The following is a 20,340-nucleotide window of genomic DNA, read 5'->3' on the forward strand; positions in this document are numbered from 1 at the left end:
TGGTAGGCTGACTCTAGCTCTGGGTGCTTATGGAGGCCTGAAGGGCACAGACCCAAGCAGTATGGTGATACCTGCCCTCTGAGAGTTCCCAGCGGTCACTCCCCAGATAGTCATTGGAGAGAGGGTGTGGGCTCTGTGTGTTCAGTTCTCTGCAGGTAGTCTCAGAGTCCTGATGGCAATGTGCTTGATCTGCCTGTGGCTCTGGGCAGAGATGGTGGTTGGACCAGTATTATCCAAGAGTGCACTGTGATTCCTGTGCCCTGAGAGTTCTCTGGGTCTCTCCGCAGATATTAAGTGGCAAGAGAGTGTGGGATCTCCTGTGGGCTCAGTGGGGAGAGTGCTCCTGTCCTTCTTGGTGCTCAGTTTTCTGTAGGAAGGCCACAAGTCATGATAGGAGTTTACCTGAACTGCCTCTACTAAACCCTTTTCTTCCCCTGTTACTTTGGTTTATGATGTTTATCACAGCAGCAGAGAATAAACTGATAACGTTGAGAAAGGATGGCAGAGTTGAGACTTGACTCTTTGAAGGGATTGCAAAGATTTTCTAATTCCATTCTTTTTTTCATCAGATTCATTAATGACACACCTATCAAATACCAAGAAATTAATTTTAGGCATTGCCAAGAGTTTGGATACTGCCCTCTGCTTTCTATCCTATGATATTTTGCTCATGAATTCTTCCTGTTTATTGCCCATTATTAAGCTATATTTGCATGTCTTACCTGATAAAATCTTCTGAAATTGTAAATCTTTTCTTGTGTCACTTCCCTAATCTATTAACCTGTTAGCAGTTTCATGACTGATATTCAGAATATATATTGTCACTTCCTGTCATTCTCGTTCCAATGAGAAGGAAGACTCAAACCCTTACCATATTCACAGAGACTCCAGGGAACTATAAAAATCCACATTTAGCTTTGCTTTCTTTGCATTTAAATTGATTTTATCTTGAAGACATAGCAAAAGAAAGTGATTTAGTACAAGTAAATATGGAACTAAATATTTTACTTAGAAAATGTTTGTCTAAGGAATAAATATATGTTATTATAGAACAGTTATTACTTATAATTTGATGTTTATGTACATTCTAAATCATTCTCAGACACTTGAGACATTATCAACAAAAGCAAAGACATGAATAAATACATGATATACAAATAAACATTATAAACAACTTTCAAATGCTCCAATAGCTTTACATGTCTAAGTACAAAAAGAAAAATTCTCTTGTTTGATACAAAATTCTGTCATTGTTTTGTGCCTTTTTGTGAGGGTTAAAGTACAACTGCTTTCCATGTTTTTTTTTTAAAAAGACTTGTTTGCTGCAATTGCAGAAATATGTTATCTATATGTCATCACTGCAGTGATTTGTGTTTACTGTCACTTTGGAATTCACAAAAGGTTTTGCACATAGATTATGTCTTGTTACCTTTCCCTGTGTTGTTTTTCCTATAGCGATTCTGTGTTAGAAGATTTTGTTTCCTTTTTAGAGGGTATCTTAGCCATGTTTCACCGTGATTCTCCCTCTCTCCTCTCTTACTGGCCTCCCTTCTCTGGATGTGCAGATCGTTTACCCAAACAAATGGAAAGTGTAGATGCTATGCGCATAATTTTCATTTTCCTTTCTCTAAATTCAAAAGTTTAACCTAGAAGCTGCCACCTTACAATTGGTATCATTAAAGAATTATGCATGTGTCCCTCAGCCATTCTCTGTTAAAGTTCATGAACTGCAAAGGTTTCAATAAGAAAAAAAAAAAGAAAGTCGGGCTTGTGAATGTCAGTTCCAGTCTCTGACACGTTTTACTTTTGAACTTTTTATCTAATGCTTTATACTAAAGTATATTTCATATTTGAGGATAAAAATATACTAAAGTATATTTTGTATTTGAGGACAGTCTTTGTCTTTAAAGATAGAATTACTTTTATATATGCACTAAATGAGCCCTAACTAATTGATCTTTACATGTAATTTAGTATTTGGTTTCTGTAGATGAGAATCTGAAGGTAAGAATTGGACTATGCTTCCATCAATTTATTTCCCCTGAATAAAGAAGCCCCATTTTCATGAATTATTTAAATATATATTTAATTCTCATAGCACTTACTTCTTTATGTAATATAATATATGTCTGTGAACCTTTTTCCCTGTATCATAATGACATGTGGATGATTAACCACTTGGTATTTGTCCTTTCTACACATTTTTTAATCTCCTCCTATGTCCCATACTCATTATTTCTAAGCACATAAATATGGGGCCCGTCATCAGACAATGGGTATATCAGACATTAAATAGTGCAATCTGTTTCTTCAGGGCCAATGTAAGGAAACAAAAAGAAAATGATTAAGAAACCCAAAAAGCAGAGCAGTGCAACCTTGGGTTTAGTCAAAGAGAATGATCAGGGAGAACAAATGATTAATGGTAGTGATGTAGAAGCAGACTGTGCAGACTGTGCCATCTGAAAAAGGAGGGAATCTTCTGAACAGAAAAAACACACTGAACATATGCTGAAGAATAATGTCTCTGTAATCCTTGAGAACAGGCTTTACATCAAGAAGCAGAAGCTAAGAAGCCCACCCCCCCAAAAAAAAAAACAACAACAAAAGTAAAGTATTTTTTTTCAAATTTCTTATAAAAGAATTTGTCGTTTTTATGTCTCTAGTTTGTTTATTCACAAAAGAAATTGTAAAAGGCCTTGAACAAGATGTTACCATTAAGAGTTTCAGAAAGAAAGAGCAGGACAGAAAAAATTTTTAAATATATAGCTTATGATTCATTAACTATAAACATTGATGTTTTTATTTTATAAAAATTACAAAAAAGTAAGAAAAACAATGTCAAAAATCCTATAATCTCAGCACTACTCTTCTGCTATGTGACCTTTACCTATCCAGATTTTACTTTTTAGCAAATTTTCAAAGTAATCGATTGACTGATTAATGTGATGTAAACAGTTGTATGTGTAGGTGTGCTGAAGTTGTGTGGCATTCATCTGTAAGCCAGAGGACTGCTGTGGGGAAATTGGTTCCCTCCTTCCACAATGTGGGTTTTAGAAATGAAAGTCAAGTCATCCATTTTGGCAGCAAGAGTCTTTACCCAGTGAGATAATATATAGCTCTATTCCAGAACATATACCAGCTTTTAACTTAACTTTATATGTGAAATGCTTCTTCCCATCACCCAGCCTATATATAAGCCATTTCCTATACCTTTATTACCTTCTCAAGGAACAAGGAACTATGATATCCACACTGAAAAGGGAGGGAAGTTTTGTAATTCATAGTTCCTTGTTCCTTTAGAAGGTAGTAAAGGTGGAGTGCATCATTTTTATTATACTTAGATAGCACATGGAAATGTAAATTGGGTAGAATTTCACACATGATGACACACGGAATTAGATTTTTATCTTCAAAAGACTTATTTGACCAAAGTAATGAAGATGGATATACAATACAAAAGGCCAGTATAAGATTAATAATTTGCATTTTGGCTACAGAGTAGAATCACTATGGGAAGCTTTCAAAAAAATGCTATTGCCTTGATTCCACCCCAAACCAATTAATTCAGAACCTTCGGGACTAGGTCCCAGACACTGGTATTTTTTAATGTACCCCAGGTAATTCAAATGTGTAGAGAAGCTATGATCTAACAATTAGAGAAAGCAACAGGGGGCTTTTAATTAAAGCAGCCTAAGGAAGAGATAGTCAGATGATAGAGAAGTTAGAAGAGCAATTAAAAAGGTTGAAAGGTTGTATGACTTGGAATTCCTCATTTACAGACAGGAGGTTAAGTGGAATTGAGGAATGAGTGTAAGTTTCCCCTTAATCTGTTTGTTGAGTAGACAAACAGATATGTCAGGAGTTAGGCAAAGGCAGAGTGATGGTATGCTAGATTTGAATATGTTGACACTTTCAAAGTGATTTAGCAGGGCAGCTGGCTCTATAGACCTCAGGAAATTGCTTAATGCAGATATTTGAGTGAGCTCACCAGGGAGGTAGCAAATGAAGCAGTCTATGGAAATGAATTCACCAGGGAGAATATCAAATGAAGGGGAAATTAGAGACCCCCAATGAATAGCAGCAATATTTTAAGGGTGGACAGAACAATCTGAGAAGTGGCCTAACTGTTAGAACAAAATGAAAGCACAATTCTGTCCTCAGAAGACAAAGCTTACAAGGGCTTTGTCACTGATGGCACTTTATGAAAATAAACACATTCTCCAGCATCCAGTGCTATAACAACTTGAAGGCTGCTGCTATCAACCGCAAAAAGCAATTTCAGCGGCAAAAGCCAATTTGCATTGGGGAGAAATGTCACCTGGGATATGATTGTGTGAATGCTGGGTGGAAACTAGTGCTTCTCAAGCTTTAGCATAAATATTAAATGACTGGAAGAATGTTGTTTAATGGAAATACTGGTTTAGAAAATTGAGAAGAGAGCCTAAGTTTGCATGGAAAGTTCTGCTGTGATCCAAGCCATCTTTGTTTTCCATAGTTTATATGTTTATACATTTTAAATCCTAACCCTTACCCACACCAGCTTTCAATTATCCCCCCAACACATTCACACACAGAATCTCTTCACTCATCCCTTCCTCTTCCTTCTAAGAAGCTAGGTCCTTTGCTGGGTATACGCCCATCCTGGCACTTCAAGTGCTGTGCTTGAACCACTGTTCTGTGGAGGAGAAACACAGGATTTGTTAGGTGGGTGGAAGGGCATGCCGATTTGCTTAATTATTGGTACTTTCTTTTACACATCACAAGAAAGAAATGTGTTCTAGAATGAGAGTAAAATACATAGACTTTTGAAATAGAATAATTGGTATCAAGAAGTAGAACAGACTAGAAAATAGAGTACAAGAACGGATCCATGTGTGGGACAGAGCGGCAGCTCATAAGAAAAAGAACTGGCTAGGAAACACACACACACACACACACACACACACACACACGGTTTTATATTTTACAAATAGTTTGTATTCCGTTCATTATATTGCACTAATTTTGTACTTGCTTAATTTGAAAGAAAAATCTGAGGAGTGTTTGCATAACAATGACAGTGAGCCCATGTCAGTTTTTTGATAGCATATCCTTTTGTTCATTCAAGGAAAACAAAGTTTGAGCATGAGGTTTCATGTGTGTTAATGAAAAGTTTATTTGTATTCCAATGAATGCATAAACATTGTACAAACTTATAGTGATGGACAGGTGTTATGTGCATTGCATAGTTTTGACATGTTAATAAATCTGTGCTGTTGAAATTGTAATGCGACCCTTTAACTCTGCTGTAATGGACTGTTTCTATAACTTTTTATGTTGTTAGCATTTTATTTGCTATATTTGACACCTAATTATGCAGTGACTGGGTTACTGGACTTACTCAATGATAGGCTGTGTTTATATAACATCTAGATAGTTTCTTTTCTGTGTCTTGCATGTGACCTAAGATAATATACTTAAATATTTTACAGTTCTTATCATTACAGTCAGCTTTCTGCCACTGCAATAAATTCTGGAGATACCAACCTACAAAGTTAAAAGTTGTTTTTTCTGTGGCTAGTGAAACATGGCATGGCAGGAACCACAGGAAGACAAAACCACTAATTAACTCATGGTTAGGAAAAATAAAGTGCAGAGAAAAAGGGTTTACAATCCTCAAATTCAGGCTTTCATGATACTAACTAATAGTCTCCTCATTAAAAATCATCTTCCATAATGAGAACTTCCATGTGATTAAGAAGCCAAGTAGGACAATAAACATTCTTTAGAAGATATACTAATTATCTGTTCTATAGGACTGCTTATCATACTTTTAAGATTATCACTCAATATTTATTTGCCAGCCTAATGATTGGAAAACAAAGAAACTGGCCTGAAGTCCATTTCTAACTCCACCCCATGCACATTTAGTGTGATTTTGAGCAAAGCATTTGGCCACTGTATTCTCATGAATTCTGTTTACTATCTTTTAAAGGTCCATTTCTACAGGTGATTTTTTTTTTTTCAAAATTAGAAATCGGTGTTAGAAAATTCTAAAACGGCTTATGTGGTATGCTGGTTTGTTTGCTGAGGGAAAGTACTTAATAGTTTAATACTTTGAAACGTTTATAAAGCGAAAAGAAACTGAAAGCTTTGCAGTATAGCCAAGTATTCATCATTTTCAATCCAGAGTCTGTTCAATTACTTCATCTCTTTGATTACCCACAATCCCGATTGTCTTCTGATGCATTCCAAAGTAATTCTGTGATATCAGTTCATTTAACTCTTAAATACAGCATATATTTATCTAGAGCTCATTATTCAGGACATTTTCCCTATACCAACCTTGCTTCAGTATACATCTCAGTATTCCATTTGATGAGCTTTTATGAATAAAACATACATACCAATGTGGTGTGTGCCAATATCGAGATACAAAGAGACAAACACCATCAATCCAGTAAAGGACATTTTTAGAGATTGGCCTGAGCTTACTTTCTCTGACTTTTCAGCATGACTGAGTATGTGACCATAGGATTACCAAGGTGAAACATGACTAATGACCACCTAGGGGAACAGTATGGCTCTTGATATGTTGGTTGCACATGAAATCACAGTGCTGGCTAAATTCTTCAATCTTCTATCTTCAGCAGAAGCATCAATAAACATGCATGTGACAAATGTCACAACTTTTTATAGCTAGAAAAAACCTCTTAACACAGCCAGTCTGATTGCTCTTTGTTTTGTCACTCAATATTTAAGAAACCTGGATAAATATTACATAAGTAGATAATTGCACATCTTTATCCCTAGAACTAAGAGCAAATTAGGGACAGATATGGATAATGAATTACCACCACTGTTTATTTAATTGCTATAGATTACTGATCTCTTTGTTATTACATCTAAATTACAATATACTTAGTATACAATTAAGAGTAAATTAATGATCACTTCCATGCTCAAAACAATTGTTATCTGTTTGGTTGATATTGCTATATCTTAAATTCAATATTTATTCTGCTTTGTCAATTGTGGATTTTAATGCTTGGTTATCCTGGCATTGTAGGTTTTGGAGGATAGAAGAAAAGCAGACAGTTTATCTGATAATAGTAACTAGAACTTTGTCATGTCCCCTTGACTTCTCTCTAGCATCTGCTATATTGTATCACCATAACCACATTTCTCCTCTCTTCTCCCTAAATAGAATTAAAAATATACGGTTACATATGGATGGACCCATGGCTCCAGTTGTACATGTAGCAGAGGATGGCCTTGTTGGGCATCAGTGGGAAGAGAAACCTTTTGGACCTGCCAAGGCTTGATGATGCAGTGTAGGAGAATATCAGGGTGTGGAGGCATGAGGGAGTAGATGGGTGAACACCCTCATAGAAGAAAAGGGAGGGGTTGTGTAGAAAAATCCAGGAAAATGGATAACATTTGAAATGTAAATAAAATGTATCCAATAAAATCAGTAAAAAAGGAAAAATACATCCTTCAAAATAAAAATAAAAAAGAATATATGGTTACTATATATTCCTTTTTCTCTTCTTCACAAACTTGTATTGAACTTCTTTTTGTAGTACTAACATACTGATAGATCTTCCACAAAATCATGTTAAACATTTCTTGAAAGTAAAGAGAATATACATTAATATCATCTATAATTTGGTTAATATTATTTTTTTGCTTTTTATTGCTTTAAGTTTTTGAATGTCAAACATTGAAATATATAAACATTATACTTGGTATAGCTGTATGTAGCTAAATGCAGAACTACAGTAATGGCGATTTCTTTATTACCACAGGAGACAGTCTGTAATTTCCCATGTTCAGCAGGCAATGTGTAATTCTCCATGTTTTATCTAACCACAAAAATGTAGTTAAGAATTCATTATCTGGACTATACTTGGTGTCATTTTCCCTTATCTTTTCATACAGGTGAGCATATCTGTTCTCTTCATTTGCTCATGTGACCTCAGTAGATTAGCCCACCATATACATACCTGTTCTAGCTTAGGATTTTTTACAAGGAGTACTTGGATTATCTGTGAGATCATTAAAATCCACAGTGTGTACCACAAACACATCATGGATAGGTCCTGATAATCTACTGTTTTAGTCTTTTCTTTTGGAAAAGCAGTAGCACCTTGCTTAACATGGCCTTTTTTTTTTTTTTTTTTTTTGCTTGTGCCCATTGTTTAGATTTAACATCATAATAACTTTGTGGCTATCCAGCTGTTAATTATTTGACTTTTCAGTTGAGGAAGCTGATGCTTGCCTAGTAAATTAACTTTTCTAATTAAAATTTGCTGTTTAATTAGAAAACTAGGGCTAGAATCCAGGATACACTGAAAATCAAGGTTACTTCCTAAAATTCCATAGTACAAACTTCTAATTCTCAGGCTATAACATCAGTGCTGAAATTGCTATTCTTTGTTCAGTAGCAGTGGATGTTCAAAATAATCATTTTTTTTACATCCCAGTGATTTCTGGGAAAACTGTAGGAAATTATTTCAGTCAAGAATGTATACCACTAATCAAAGATAGCTCATTGTAGAATGTGAATTAAAGAAGTGGTTAGTACTTAATCAACTGAACTCGTTCTTTCTGCAATATTGTGATTCTTAGAATGATTACTGTGTTTCCAGTTTGACACTTCTGGAGACCTGTAAATCAAGACTCTGTTTCCCAGTCTGTCATTCTGAGTCATAGTGTTGGTTATTTACTGCCCTTCATTATCTAGCATCTATTTACTCTGTAAATCAGTTGAGAAGCTTTCTACAATGGACCTCTATGAGAAAAGAATGTGTATTTCAGAGTTGCTTTTCAATTAGAAACATGCACAGATTGTCTTGGTTTATGTGCATATATTTTATTATTATTCCATCTTTATGTCAGTAGAATCTGGTGTAAATGTAAATCTAACAGTATGAGCTCTTGTGACCAAATGTATTGCCATAATACATCTTTGGTCAATCAATCTCCCGTGGGAAAGTGTTGCAAGTGTGATAAAGATCTGTAATTTGAATTGCTGCCCATTATGGACAATTACTGATTCTGTATGCTGCCCAACTCCCACACTGAACCATTTCCAGAATAACAGGTTCACTTTGATGATCTTTAGATTTTATGCCTCTTTCATCTTTTGACAAAAAAAAATAGCTGTAATGCTTCTATAATTTTCTACATGTGTTTGTTCAGAGTCTTCCTTGATGATTGCTGCCAGCTACTCAACTGCATTGCCCAACTTTTTATTTTACTCAATAGGTGAACAATTGATTAGTCTTTATGGTCTAATCTGTTATGGGAAGTCTAATCTAGTTCCCTGTCCCGTAAAATATACCTTACATGTTCTCCTTTTGTGGTACAGAGGATCAGACTAAGAGCTCCTGTTTGGTAAGCTTATTATTAGAACAACATATGCAGAAACGCAAGGCCTAAACCACTGTAACTTTAGCAAAGTGATCTATATCATACATGGTGTGCCACTTTGGAAGAAGAATCTCTAAATTATCCAAATAGAATATTTTATAAGTTAAATAATTATTTATTTATTCAGTAACAATATATAATGAAAATTACACTCGGCATAAACATCCACATTACTAAATAATCACAAACTGAATGCATCTGTGTAAAACCTTACGCAACTCTGGGAACAGTACTTTTTATTATCATCCCATTCATTTACATAGCAAATGATATCTCACTTCTTTATGGTCTAATCTGTTATGGGAAGGTTGCCCCTCCCCCCCCATCCATTTTGCCTCTATGAGAGAACTCCCCCAACCACCAACTCTTTCCTGCCCCACTGTTCCAGTATCTCTCTATGCTGAGGCCTCAAACCTCCAAAGGACCAAGGGCCTCCCCTCCCCACATCAATCAGACAAGGCCATCCTCTGCCACCTATGTATTTGGAGCCATGAATCCCTCCTTGTGCATTCCTTAGTTGGTGGTCTAGTCCCTGAGAGCACTGGGTGGTCCGGCCAGCGGACATTGTTCTTCCTATGGGGTTCCAATTCTCCCTCCTCCTCCAGTCCTGCCAGCTCCCCCCAGGCATCGCCAAGCTCAGTCTGATTGCTGCCTCTAACATCCACATCTGTATTGGTCAGTTTTTGGCCAAACCTCCTAAGGAATAGCCACACCAGATTCCTGTCAGCAAGTGTCTCTTGACCACAGCAAGTGTCCGCTGTGGTATCTGCAGACAGGGTGGATCCTCAGGTGCAAACACTTTGAGGCAGACAGTTTGGTGTCTGCAGACAGCATGGATCCCACGGAAGAGCAGCATCTAAATGGCTCTTCCGTCAGTCTCTGCTTCATTTTTGTCCCAGTTTTTCCTCTGGACAGGAACATTTCGGGTTAAAAATTTTGAGATGGGTGTGTGGCCCTATCTTTCAACCAGGGGCTGTACCTATTTTCTGGAGGTGGTCTCTACAGGTTCTATCTCCCCTTCTCTGCATATTTTGTCCAAAGTCTTCCTTGTTGGGTCCTGGGAGCCTCTCATTTCTCTGGAATCTGGTATCCTCCAGTGGCTGTCCCCAGTTCCTCATCCCTTACTACTTCATATTTCTATTCGATTTCCTGATGCTTTTTACCTTTCTCCTGTCCCCTCAAGTACCTGATAACCCTCCCCCCCTTATTTTCTCTTTTCCTCTGTTCCTTCCAGATCCTCCTCACTCCACCTCCTACAGTCATCCTGTTCCCTTCTCAATGCAGTACTGAAGCAAACACACTCGGGTCTTCCTTCCTCTTAAGTTCCATCTGGTTTATGGGTTGTGTGTCTTGGGTATTGTGAGCTTTTGGGCTAATATCCACTTAATAGCAAGTACATACCATGTGTGTTCTTTTGTGAGTAGGTTACCTGACTCAAAATGATATTTTCTACTTCCATCCATTTGCCTAAGACTTTCATGAAGTCATTGTTTTTTAATAGCTGAGTAGTATTCCATTGCGAAATGTACCACATTTTCTGTATCCATTCCTCTGTTGAAAGACATCTGGGTTCTTTCTAGTTTCTGGCTATTATGAATAAGCCTGGTATAAATATAATGAGCATGTGTCCTTGTTATTTGTTGGATCATCTTTTGAGTTTATGCACAGTAGTGATATATCTGAGTCTTCAGGTAAAACTATTTCCCATTTTAAAATTATCAGAGTATTATCAGAACCTTGTCAGACACCTTCATACAAATCCAAAAGGGAACTACTTTCCAGGGTCCTAAAATCTTCTATTCATTTTTTCTCAGTTTATTGTGATGCATTTAATCAGATTTTCAATATCTTCTGAATTGCAACTGACCTTTCCATCACTCAACAGTTTATTTTTTACATCTATCTATATTGTTGCAAATAGTCAAAAATCTTTCACTCTACATTTACCACAAGATTATAGACATATGGATGAATATGTAGACAGACAGACACAGAAGGGGATGCAATATATATATATATATATATATATATATATATATATATATATATATATATATATGTATGTATGTATGTATGTATATATACATTAGTTTAAGAGGCATGAAAAGTGAGTCTTTTGGTGAACATAAATAAATGTGTATTTCTATTGACTGTATAGCTAGAAGTAGAAATGCAAGTCAAATAATGGTTTCTATACACTTGGCAAATCAATTGTTTATTTATCTAATGTCCTATGCCCATGTCCTCTTGTAAAAGCAATAACCTTTCCATAATTTCTCCTCTTCAAAATGAATTCTCATATGTGTATATTGTCACAGAACATTTATTTATAGAAGATAGAGATTATGAGTATCAATGGGAACAATAAATGGAAATTATACCAATTGTTGAAAGGATATTAAGTGGAAACATAATAAAACGACAGCTTGTTTTTCAATTAGAGTGACTCAAGATTTAGGGAATGGGTTGACTTTGGAATCATCACTATTTCATTGTTCTAAGAAAAAAATGGAGAAGTGAAAATGTCTTTGAGCATAATTCTTTGGCAGAGTGTTACTGGAAGTATAGCAAACGCCAGTGATAAGCTGTGCACCAGTGATTGGTAACTAGTTTTCTTTTTAAAGTTTTTAACTTTTGTTTGTTTTTATGTACATACATAAAATATACATTTTTGGATAGATACATGGATAAGAAGGGTAAATTTACCTTGCAGAACACAGAACAACTTTCTACCATATAAGTCCTAGGGCTTGACCTTTGATCATCAAGCTGAGCAGCATATGCCTTTACCAACTAAGTCATCCTGCAACCAGCTTGATAATTTTTATTTTCATGAATATAGTACTAATTTGGACTATGTTTCACAAGAAATAAACCTCAGAATGATACAAGGAAATGTGGTTTATTTGTAAGGTAGCTGAAGGAACTATCTGTAGGGAAGTGGAACAGAGATAAGAAAAGGAAAGAAACTAAGAAAGCCAGTTATTGTTGTTTTTCACAGTTGTTCAGCATTACTGATGGAACTCCCAGAGAATAAATGAAAACATTTCTTATAGCTTTTACCCAAAAGCAACAAGGTCAGGGATACAGAAGTAATGTTCTTCCAGATCTTACCTGGCATCGCCTTAATGTTGTTACAAAGGCTTTAATTCTCCCTGAAAATCTGCTCAAGATAAAAGAAATCCATCATGCTTGTACCAGTGGCAGTACTTGCTAATGAGTATTGAGGAAAGTTCCAAAGGTATATAGATTCATCACTAGCAGCATCCACTACAAATCAGTATCCTTGCAGGAAAGGTATCTACTGTGTAGAGTGAGAAATAAAACTAAAAAATAGAAAAAAAACTAAAACTACAAATCATGGTACTGTGTGATAAGAATCCATGACTGCACAAAAGATGATAATGAAAACCCCTCCCCTATTATAATGATATTTGAATATGCAGCTAGTTATCAAAAATATACCTAGAAGAAAAATGTTATATCTTTAACCATAGATATAAAAACCTGCTCACAAAATACTCTGGAATAATTTGTTCTCTAGATACATCCTTTAAAATATCTGTTTTATTGGCAATTGTATCATAAAAAGAATTGGAATAGGAAAAGGCAAAGATACCATGCCCAAGCATGTATTGACATCTATAAGAATCATGGACACATATTATCTAAATACTATTACAATGTTGGTAATGTTTGGTTCTATTGGATTTAAACGATTATTTTGTAAAATCTCTTTCACAGTGCTCCATCAAGTGTATTTGTCTAAAATCCTTGTTAAATATGTATAAAGATCAATGTCTTGTCTTATTTGTTCTTTTTAAAAATGAAGGCCAGAGCACAACCTCTGGTGTTTTCCACCATTTCTTTGAGACAAAGTCAAAGTCTCTTTTTAATTTGAAACATCCCTAAGTAAGATGGACTATCTACCCAATGAGCTCATTGAGCCTGTCTCTGCTTTACATTTTGACTCTGGCTTGGAAACATCAAAACACAGGGCCTTTCACTCACAAGTAAGAGTTTATAATAGAGGCAAGCCCTTCAGTACCTATCAAAGAAATAATTCTTATCTGGTATTAGAGTCTAAGGTTGAATTTATAATTCTAATAATAGTAACAATATTCTAGTTTATTTCCTTGCAAATAATGAAATAGAAAGTCTAATTGCCACCTGAGTGAGGAAGCCATTTTATTTATTATTCTACCTATCCAACACATAGCACTTTGTATATTTTCAATGAGAAATATAAATGTTCAATGATGTTTAGATACTAAATTCCACTGTCTTCTCTTGAGTAGTACTACTCTTTATTTTTCCTTTCATTGCAGTTGAAAGAATTCAGACCCAGTGGGACGAGGTACAAGAACAGCTGCAGAACAGGAGACAACAGTTGGATGAAATGTTAAAGGAATCAACACAATGGCTGGAAGCTAAGGAAGAAGCTGAACAGGTCATAGGACAGGCCAGAGGCAAGCTTGACTCATGGAAAGAAGGTCCTCACACAATGGATGCCATCCAAAAGAAAATCACAGAAACCAAGGTCAGTGTCAAACATATCTTTTTTAAGAAGAAAATATTTGTAGCAAATAAAACCATGCCGTAAAATAAAATTTAATGTTTTGTGAAAAGAACATTTAAAATTGAGTGGAATTTTTGCTTATATTGGTTTGAGACAATTTCAAACTCAAAATCTTTAAGATTACAGATGAATGCCACTACACATACCTGCTTAATATTTTGAGACACTCTACATATAAGAGAAAAACTGATGGCCCATTGTAACCTTAAAGTTAACTTTGAACTCATAGTGTGAAGACTTTGTTAGGTTTTGTTCTTTATTAATACAGGGTCATATATAACCTATAACTCCTGGCTTTCCTCCCTAAACCCTCTAGAATTGCAAGCATGTGCTTTGCCACCATTGTTATTTTCTGCTGATGGTTGAACTCTATTTCCTCTATTCACTTTCTCAAGTAAGATAAATCCATGTTTATCACCACACTATTCTTCTAAGAACACTTCAAAGATAATATGCATACCATACTTCTACAATAGTATGACGTTAACTTAATATTCATCATTAATTTCTTCCTAAGATAAATAGTAGATATACTCCCTTTTATACGTAACTGGCTCTAACTGGGGAAGGGAGTGAGTATCAGAAAAGATATAAGGGGAACTTGTACTTTCACTTTCTTCTTTTCTCTGATGTCACCACAACATTTTCAATGCCTGTTCTTATTCCTTTTCTTTTTCCTCCTTCTTTCTTTTAAAATATTAGAAATATCTTTCCCCTCAATAGTTTAGCATTCTCTAGGCTAAAAGGAAAGGGTAAAGAAATAAAGTGCATTCATTTTATCAAGTACCATGCTTTGTGTACATTTGATCATTTAAAATCTTACATGTCTTGGCTATCTGAGACATTAAATACTAAACAGCAGATACTGTTAAGAGATTTTTTAACCAGTGAAATAACATGGTTGGAAGGTGGAATGTTTGGATATTTCATTTTAAAACTATCTACTGTTTTTGTTCAGTCCATTAGAAAGTCTTTCCAGTAAGCAAGTGTAGCAGTAAATATTAGAAAAGGATCCACCAACCCTTGCTATTGCCAGCATCATAGAGCCCAATGACATTTGTTCATTTCGGTGAACAGGACTCAGCAGACTCTCTTGCCCAGAGCTCTCAAATCTCTCCACTCAACTCAGTAAATGCTCACTTTCCGTCACAGTCTGCCACTGTGATTTCCTATGTTTTATCATCTCAGATCAGCTTATATTAGCAGTTATAGGACTACATATAGCCTTGTATTCTTAAATGTGTTGTATAGGTAAAATGTCTATATGAGAGTAACAATATTAATCTCAATTTTACATCAATAAGAAGTTCATATCAATGAAAACCTTGAATTTGAATTAAATAAATTCTGTACCAATTTAAGAGATTATAAATTCAAGTTAGTTACAAATATAAGGATTTCTACCATATGAGGTTATGGCTGTACAATAAATTAGAGCTAATCCCTCTGTGTTAAATTATGATCATATCTAAATTCCCCAGAAAGACAACCTTAGAATAACTACCTCAAGCCTCCCAAAGTTCATGGAACTGGATTGATGACGCTTCAATAACATCTTCAAGCTGTACATGGGCATTGACATATCTTGAGAGGGAGTACGGAAAATGAGGAAGCCCGCCAGGCCTTAAGAAAATACCACTTAGAACACATAGGCACAAGGAAAAGTTTCCTTAACCGAACAACAATGGTTTATGCTCTAAGATCAAGAATCAATGAATGGGACCTCATTAAATTGCAAATCTTCTATAAGACCAAGAACAAAAGGACTGTCATTAGGACAAAAGAGCAACCAACAGATTGGGAAACGATCTTTACTAATCCTACATCTGACAGAGGGCTAGAATGTAATATATACAAAGAACTCAAGAAGTTAGACTTAAGAGAATCAAATAATCTTATTAAAAATGGGATACAGAGCCAAACAGAGTCTTCTCAACTGTGGAATATCGAATGGCTGAGAGGCACCTAATGAAATGTTCAACATCCCTAGTCATCAGGGGAACACAAATAAAAACAACCTTAAGATTCTACCTCACACCAGTCAGAATAGCTAAGATCAAAAACTCAGATGAAACCAGATACTAGTGAGGATCTTGAGAAGAAGGAACACTCTTCCACTGTTGGTGGGGTTGTAAACTGGTACAACTACTCTGGAAATCAGTCTGGCAGTTCCTCAGAAAAGTGGACATAGTACTAACTGAGGCCCAGTTATACCTCTCGGGCATATACCCATACCCAAAAGTGGCTCCAACATCTAACAAGTATGGATGCACAACCACCTTCATAGAAGCCTTATTTCTAATAGCAAGAAGCTGGAAAGAATGCAGATGTCATTCAACAAAGGAATGGGTACAGAATTTATAGTACATATACAAAATGGAGTAAAACTCAGCTATTAAAAATGAGTTCATGGAATGAGCCTCAATCAATATAAGAAGATTGAAATACTCCCATGCATCCTGTCAGATCTCCATGGTCTAAGGCGGGTCTTTAACAACAAAGACAACAAAAAGCCCACATACACATGGAAACTAAACAACACTCTGTTAAAGGATAGCAGGGTCAAAGAAGAAATAAAGAAAGAAATTAAAGACTTTCTAGAATTCAACGAAAACGATAACACAACATACCCAAACCTATGGGATGCAATGAAAGCAGTACTGAGAGGAAAACTCATAGCCCTAGGTGTTTCCAAAAAGAAACTGGAGAGAGCTTACATCAGCAAACTGACAGCACAGCTAAAACATTAATGGTCCCACCTATCTCCTCCCTGGATGGTATGAAAGAATACTAAAACAATCCTATTGCTAATACTACAGTTGAGTGTTTGTTGTATGCTAAAAATGGTGTTAGTCATTTTACATTAATTCTTTTAATTGGTTATTTCACTTATTTCTTCTAAAAAGTGCTCCTTTTTAGTGATATGCAGAAGAATGACAGCTGATGAGGTTTAGCAACTTCTTTTGATAGGTATAGGGATGTGAAACAGAAATTTATAGCAATTATTCTTGTAGATGACTTTGTAGATGTTCTTTTCCACCCACTTTCTGTGTAAATAAAACTAATTGATAAAACACCATGAGACTGTGAAGGGGACAACAGTAATTATTAATTTACAAATAAGATATTATTTATAAACCAACTGGCTGAAAAGGAAAGTAACTGAATAGTGTAATATGAAACCATTTTCACAGTATTTTCTACTCTAAAAAGCTGAAGAGAATTTCGAATTATATTCGTTCAGATGAAATTACTGTTTTTAATTCTTTGTAACATTAGGGAGAAAACAAGAGAGATATTTTCAGAGATAAATGTGTTCTCACTACTGAGTGATGCTGGCGGGGTTATCACTTACAATTTTCTTTTAAGAAACCTTTTTGGAAATCTGGATAATCTGACCTACATCTATCTCCTCATAAATTATTGATACAGTAATTTGCCTCTGATTTCTAAGAGAATCTACTAGTCTACCAAGGCCCTTATCAGATCTGGAGAACTGTGCTTATAATAGACTCTATTACTACCCCATTCCTGATGATGAACTAGTTTATTCTTAGCAGTGAATGGTTTTAAATGCTAACACAATTTTACGACTTTTAATACATTTTTTGTTTTGTTTTGTTTTGTTTTGTTTTAAAGACATGGTTTCTCTGGATTAACAGCCTTGGCTAAACTGAAACTTGCTTTGTTGTAGACCAGGATAACCTTAAGCACACCGGTCTCCACCTCCTGGGTGCTAGGATTAAAGCCATGTGCCACCATGCCAAGCGATCTTTATAGTGCTTTAAAAAAATCAGTATACTTGAATTCTACTGATCCTGATTCCCACCAATCTGTATACATTATTAATTTTTAATCTCTAATCTCTTCTAACCATTATGTGCAATATTATTTTAGTAATGTGTATATTTTTAAAAATTAATGAATAGTGTCAACTTGACACAAGCTGGAATTATCACAAAGAAAGGAGCCTACCTTGAGGAAATGCATCTATGAGATTCCTCTGTAAGGCATTTTCACAACTAGTGATGGCAGGGAGCAACACATTGAGGGTGGTGCCATCCCTGGGCTGGTAGACCTGGGCTCTATAAGAAAGCAGGCTGAGCAAGCCAGGGGAAGCAAGCCAGTAAGTGACATCCCTCCATGGCCTCTGCATCAGCTCCTGCTTCCTGACCTGCTTGAGTTCCAGTCCTGACTTCCTCTGGTGATGAACAGTGATATGGAAGTGTGAGCTGAATAAACCCTTCCCTCCCCAACTTGCTTCTTGGTCATTATGTTTTGTGCAAAATTAGAAGCCCTCATTAAGACAAATAGTTTATGTATTTATATTTCAAATGTTATCTCCTTTCCCAGTTCCTCCCTCTTACGGTATTCCCTCCCCCTGCTTCTATGAGAATGCTTCCTCTCCCGCCCACTTACCCCTACCTCAACATTCTGGCATTTCCCTACACTGGAGAAATGAGCTTTCACAGTACGAACAGCTTCTCCTCCTATTGAATTTTTAGTTTAGTATTGTCACATAATTTTTCACCATTTTATGCTTTTTTAGTCGTCATCATTTTTAATTTGTCATAGCATTTCACTAAGTTCCTTTTTTAACTCTTACCTCTCTAGTTTGATATTTTTAAACTATCCACCTCTTGGTAAAAAAAAAAAAATAAAGGAAAGCAATTTTACAAATAATGCCATATTCACATAGTAGAAATCACATGTGAGATGGCATCTGGGAAAGCCCATCTTAAAATCATGGTGAAGAAAGGAGACAGTAGTAGGAGAACACTGGTCAGGCAGAAAAACAGACTCCAGATGGTCTATTCTATGAATTACTAATTACTGGGTTATAGTAAACTATTCACAATCTATTTGTACATTCTCTCTTTGCTGTATAAATCATTAATTTATTGAAACAAAGATGTGCATTTGGTATTCAGTTTATTTAATTAACCACGTCTTATTTGATCTTCTTAGGGTTGGCATAAATATGCTCTCTTTCAAGAGACAGACGTTAGAAAACAAAACGCCCAAAAGCAAACATGCACACACACATACCCACACACACAAAATTCAACACTAAACAAAATTCTTGCCAATAAGCCATAACAGAATCCTGTGAGAGATGGTGCCATTTAGAACTTTCAAAATAGCAAAAGTGTTATGCCAATGGCACCTGAAAATGCCAGCACTGAGCTTCCTAGGACGGATTGCCTTTGGCAAACTCTTGGTTGAGTTCACAGACTATTCACCAGGCTAAGATTGGACCAAACTTGGCAATGAGATCTTTGGAAAAAATTATCTCTTGATCATTTTGAACTTTCTTTTTCAGTGGCAATAGTGATTTAGCCAGGCCCACACTTTCCATTTATTTTTCTCCTTTCAGCTTTAGAAAAGGAAATTCTTTTTTTCTCTGCTCTATGATTGCTTTTGTGTCAAATTCAGCATAAAAGCTTTTCAAACGTGACAGTATTAGCTATTTTGTGCTTGGGTGAGCTAGAAGTACATGAATTTGATAGAGAAGTGAAATCTTGTTTGAGCCTTGCTGATTTGGCTATTTAATACTTGAAACTATTTAAAGAGAGACATCTAATAACTTTTAATTATTGAATAAACATTTCCAAAGTTGAAAAATACCTATGCTTTAGATACATCTTTTACTTGATGATAGATAAAATGTAATTGTAATTAATTTTCTTACTAAAACTTGTTTTATAATATACCTAACTATTCACTTGAAAATCACGAATTATTTTATTAGGAAATTAAAAAATCAAGGAGAATTCTTTGAAGGGTACATTATTATCTTATGTGTGTATGTAACGGATGAATCTTCCATATGATACAATATTCTGTCTGTATTACCAGTATGTACAATAATAGAAACTGAATTTTTATATATGTTAAGCATTTACATTTTGATATGTATGGATATATGTATGCATGTATGTATATTAAAGTTACAAAATTGACTGCAACTTGTAGTTTGAAGATGTGATATCTAATCAAATAATGTAAAACATTGTATAAGAGCATCTGTTCAGAACCTTCCATCTGGTCATGCATTTTTAAAACTTCCAGATATTCTCCCCATAACACCACCAAATGAGTAAGAATCAATAGGCTAATAGTACTTTTCTTTTCGAAGTACTAGGAAACCACTAAACATAAAGCATAGAGAACATTCCTTATATCTCTGATACAGTGTAACTAATATCAGAATACTTTGCCCTGTTACAGACACATATTTTTAAGACAGAGTTTCTATGAAAAATCATCCATTCATATTCATAATACATATCACTCCATAGCAGCTATTTAAATTAAAAATTTATATCGGTAGTGATGCTTATTGA

At 35.3% G+C, this 20,340-nt stretch overlaps 1 protein-coding gene across 5 annotated transcripts in view; it reads left to right on the forward strand.

Annotated features, from left to right (window-relative positions):
- Positions 1-20,340, forward strand: part of DMD (dystrophin) — a 1,259,848-nt gene that overhangs the window by 604,912 nt on the left and 634,596 nt on the right. For all 5 annotated transcript variants that reach the window (XM_080910294.1, XM_080910293.1, XM_080910296.1 and 2 more), the window contains one exon: positions 13,743-13,954. In XM_080910294.1, the coding sequence (XP_080766420.1) occupies positions 13,743-13,954 (212 nt within the window). The remainder of the gene's footprint in view (positions 1-13,742; positions 13,955-20,340) is intronic.

The sequence above is a fragment of the Micromys minutus genome, assembly GCF_963924665.1.
Source record: "Micromys minutus genome assembly, chromosome: X".
Lineage (NCBI taxonomy): Eukaryota > Metazoa > Chordata > Mammalia > Rodentia > Muridae > Micromys > Micromys minutus.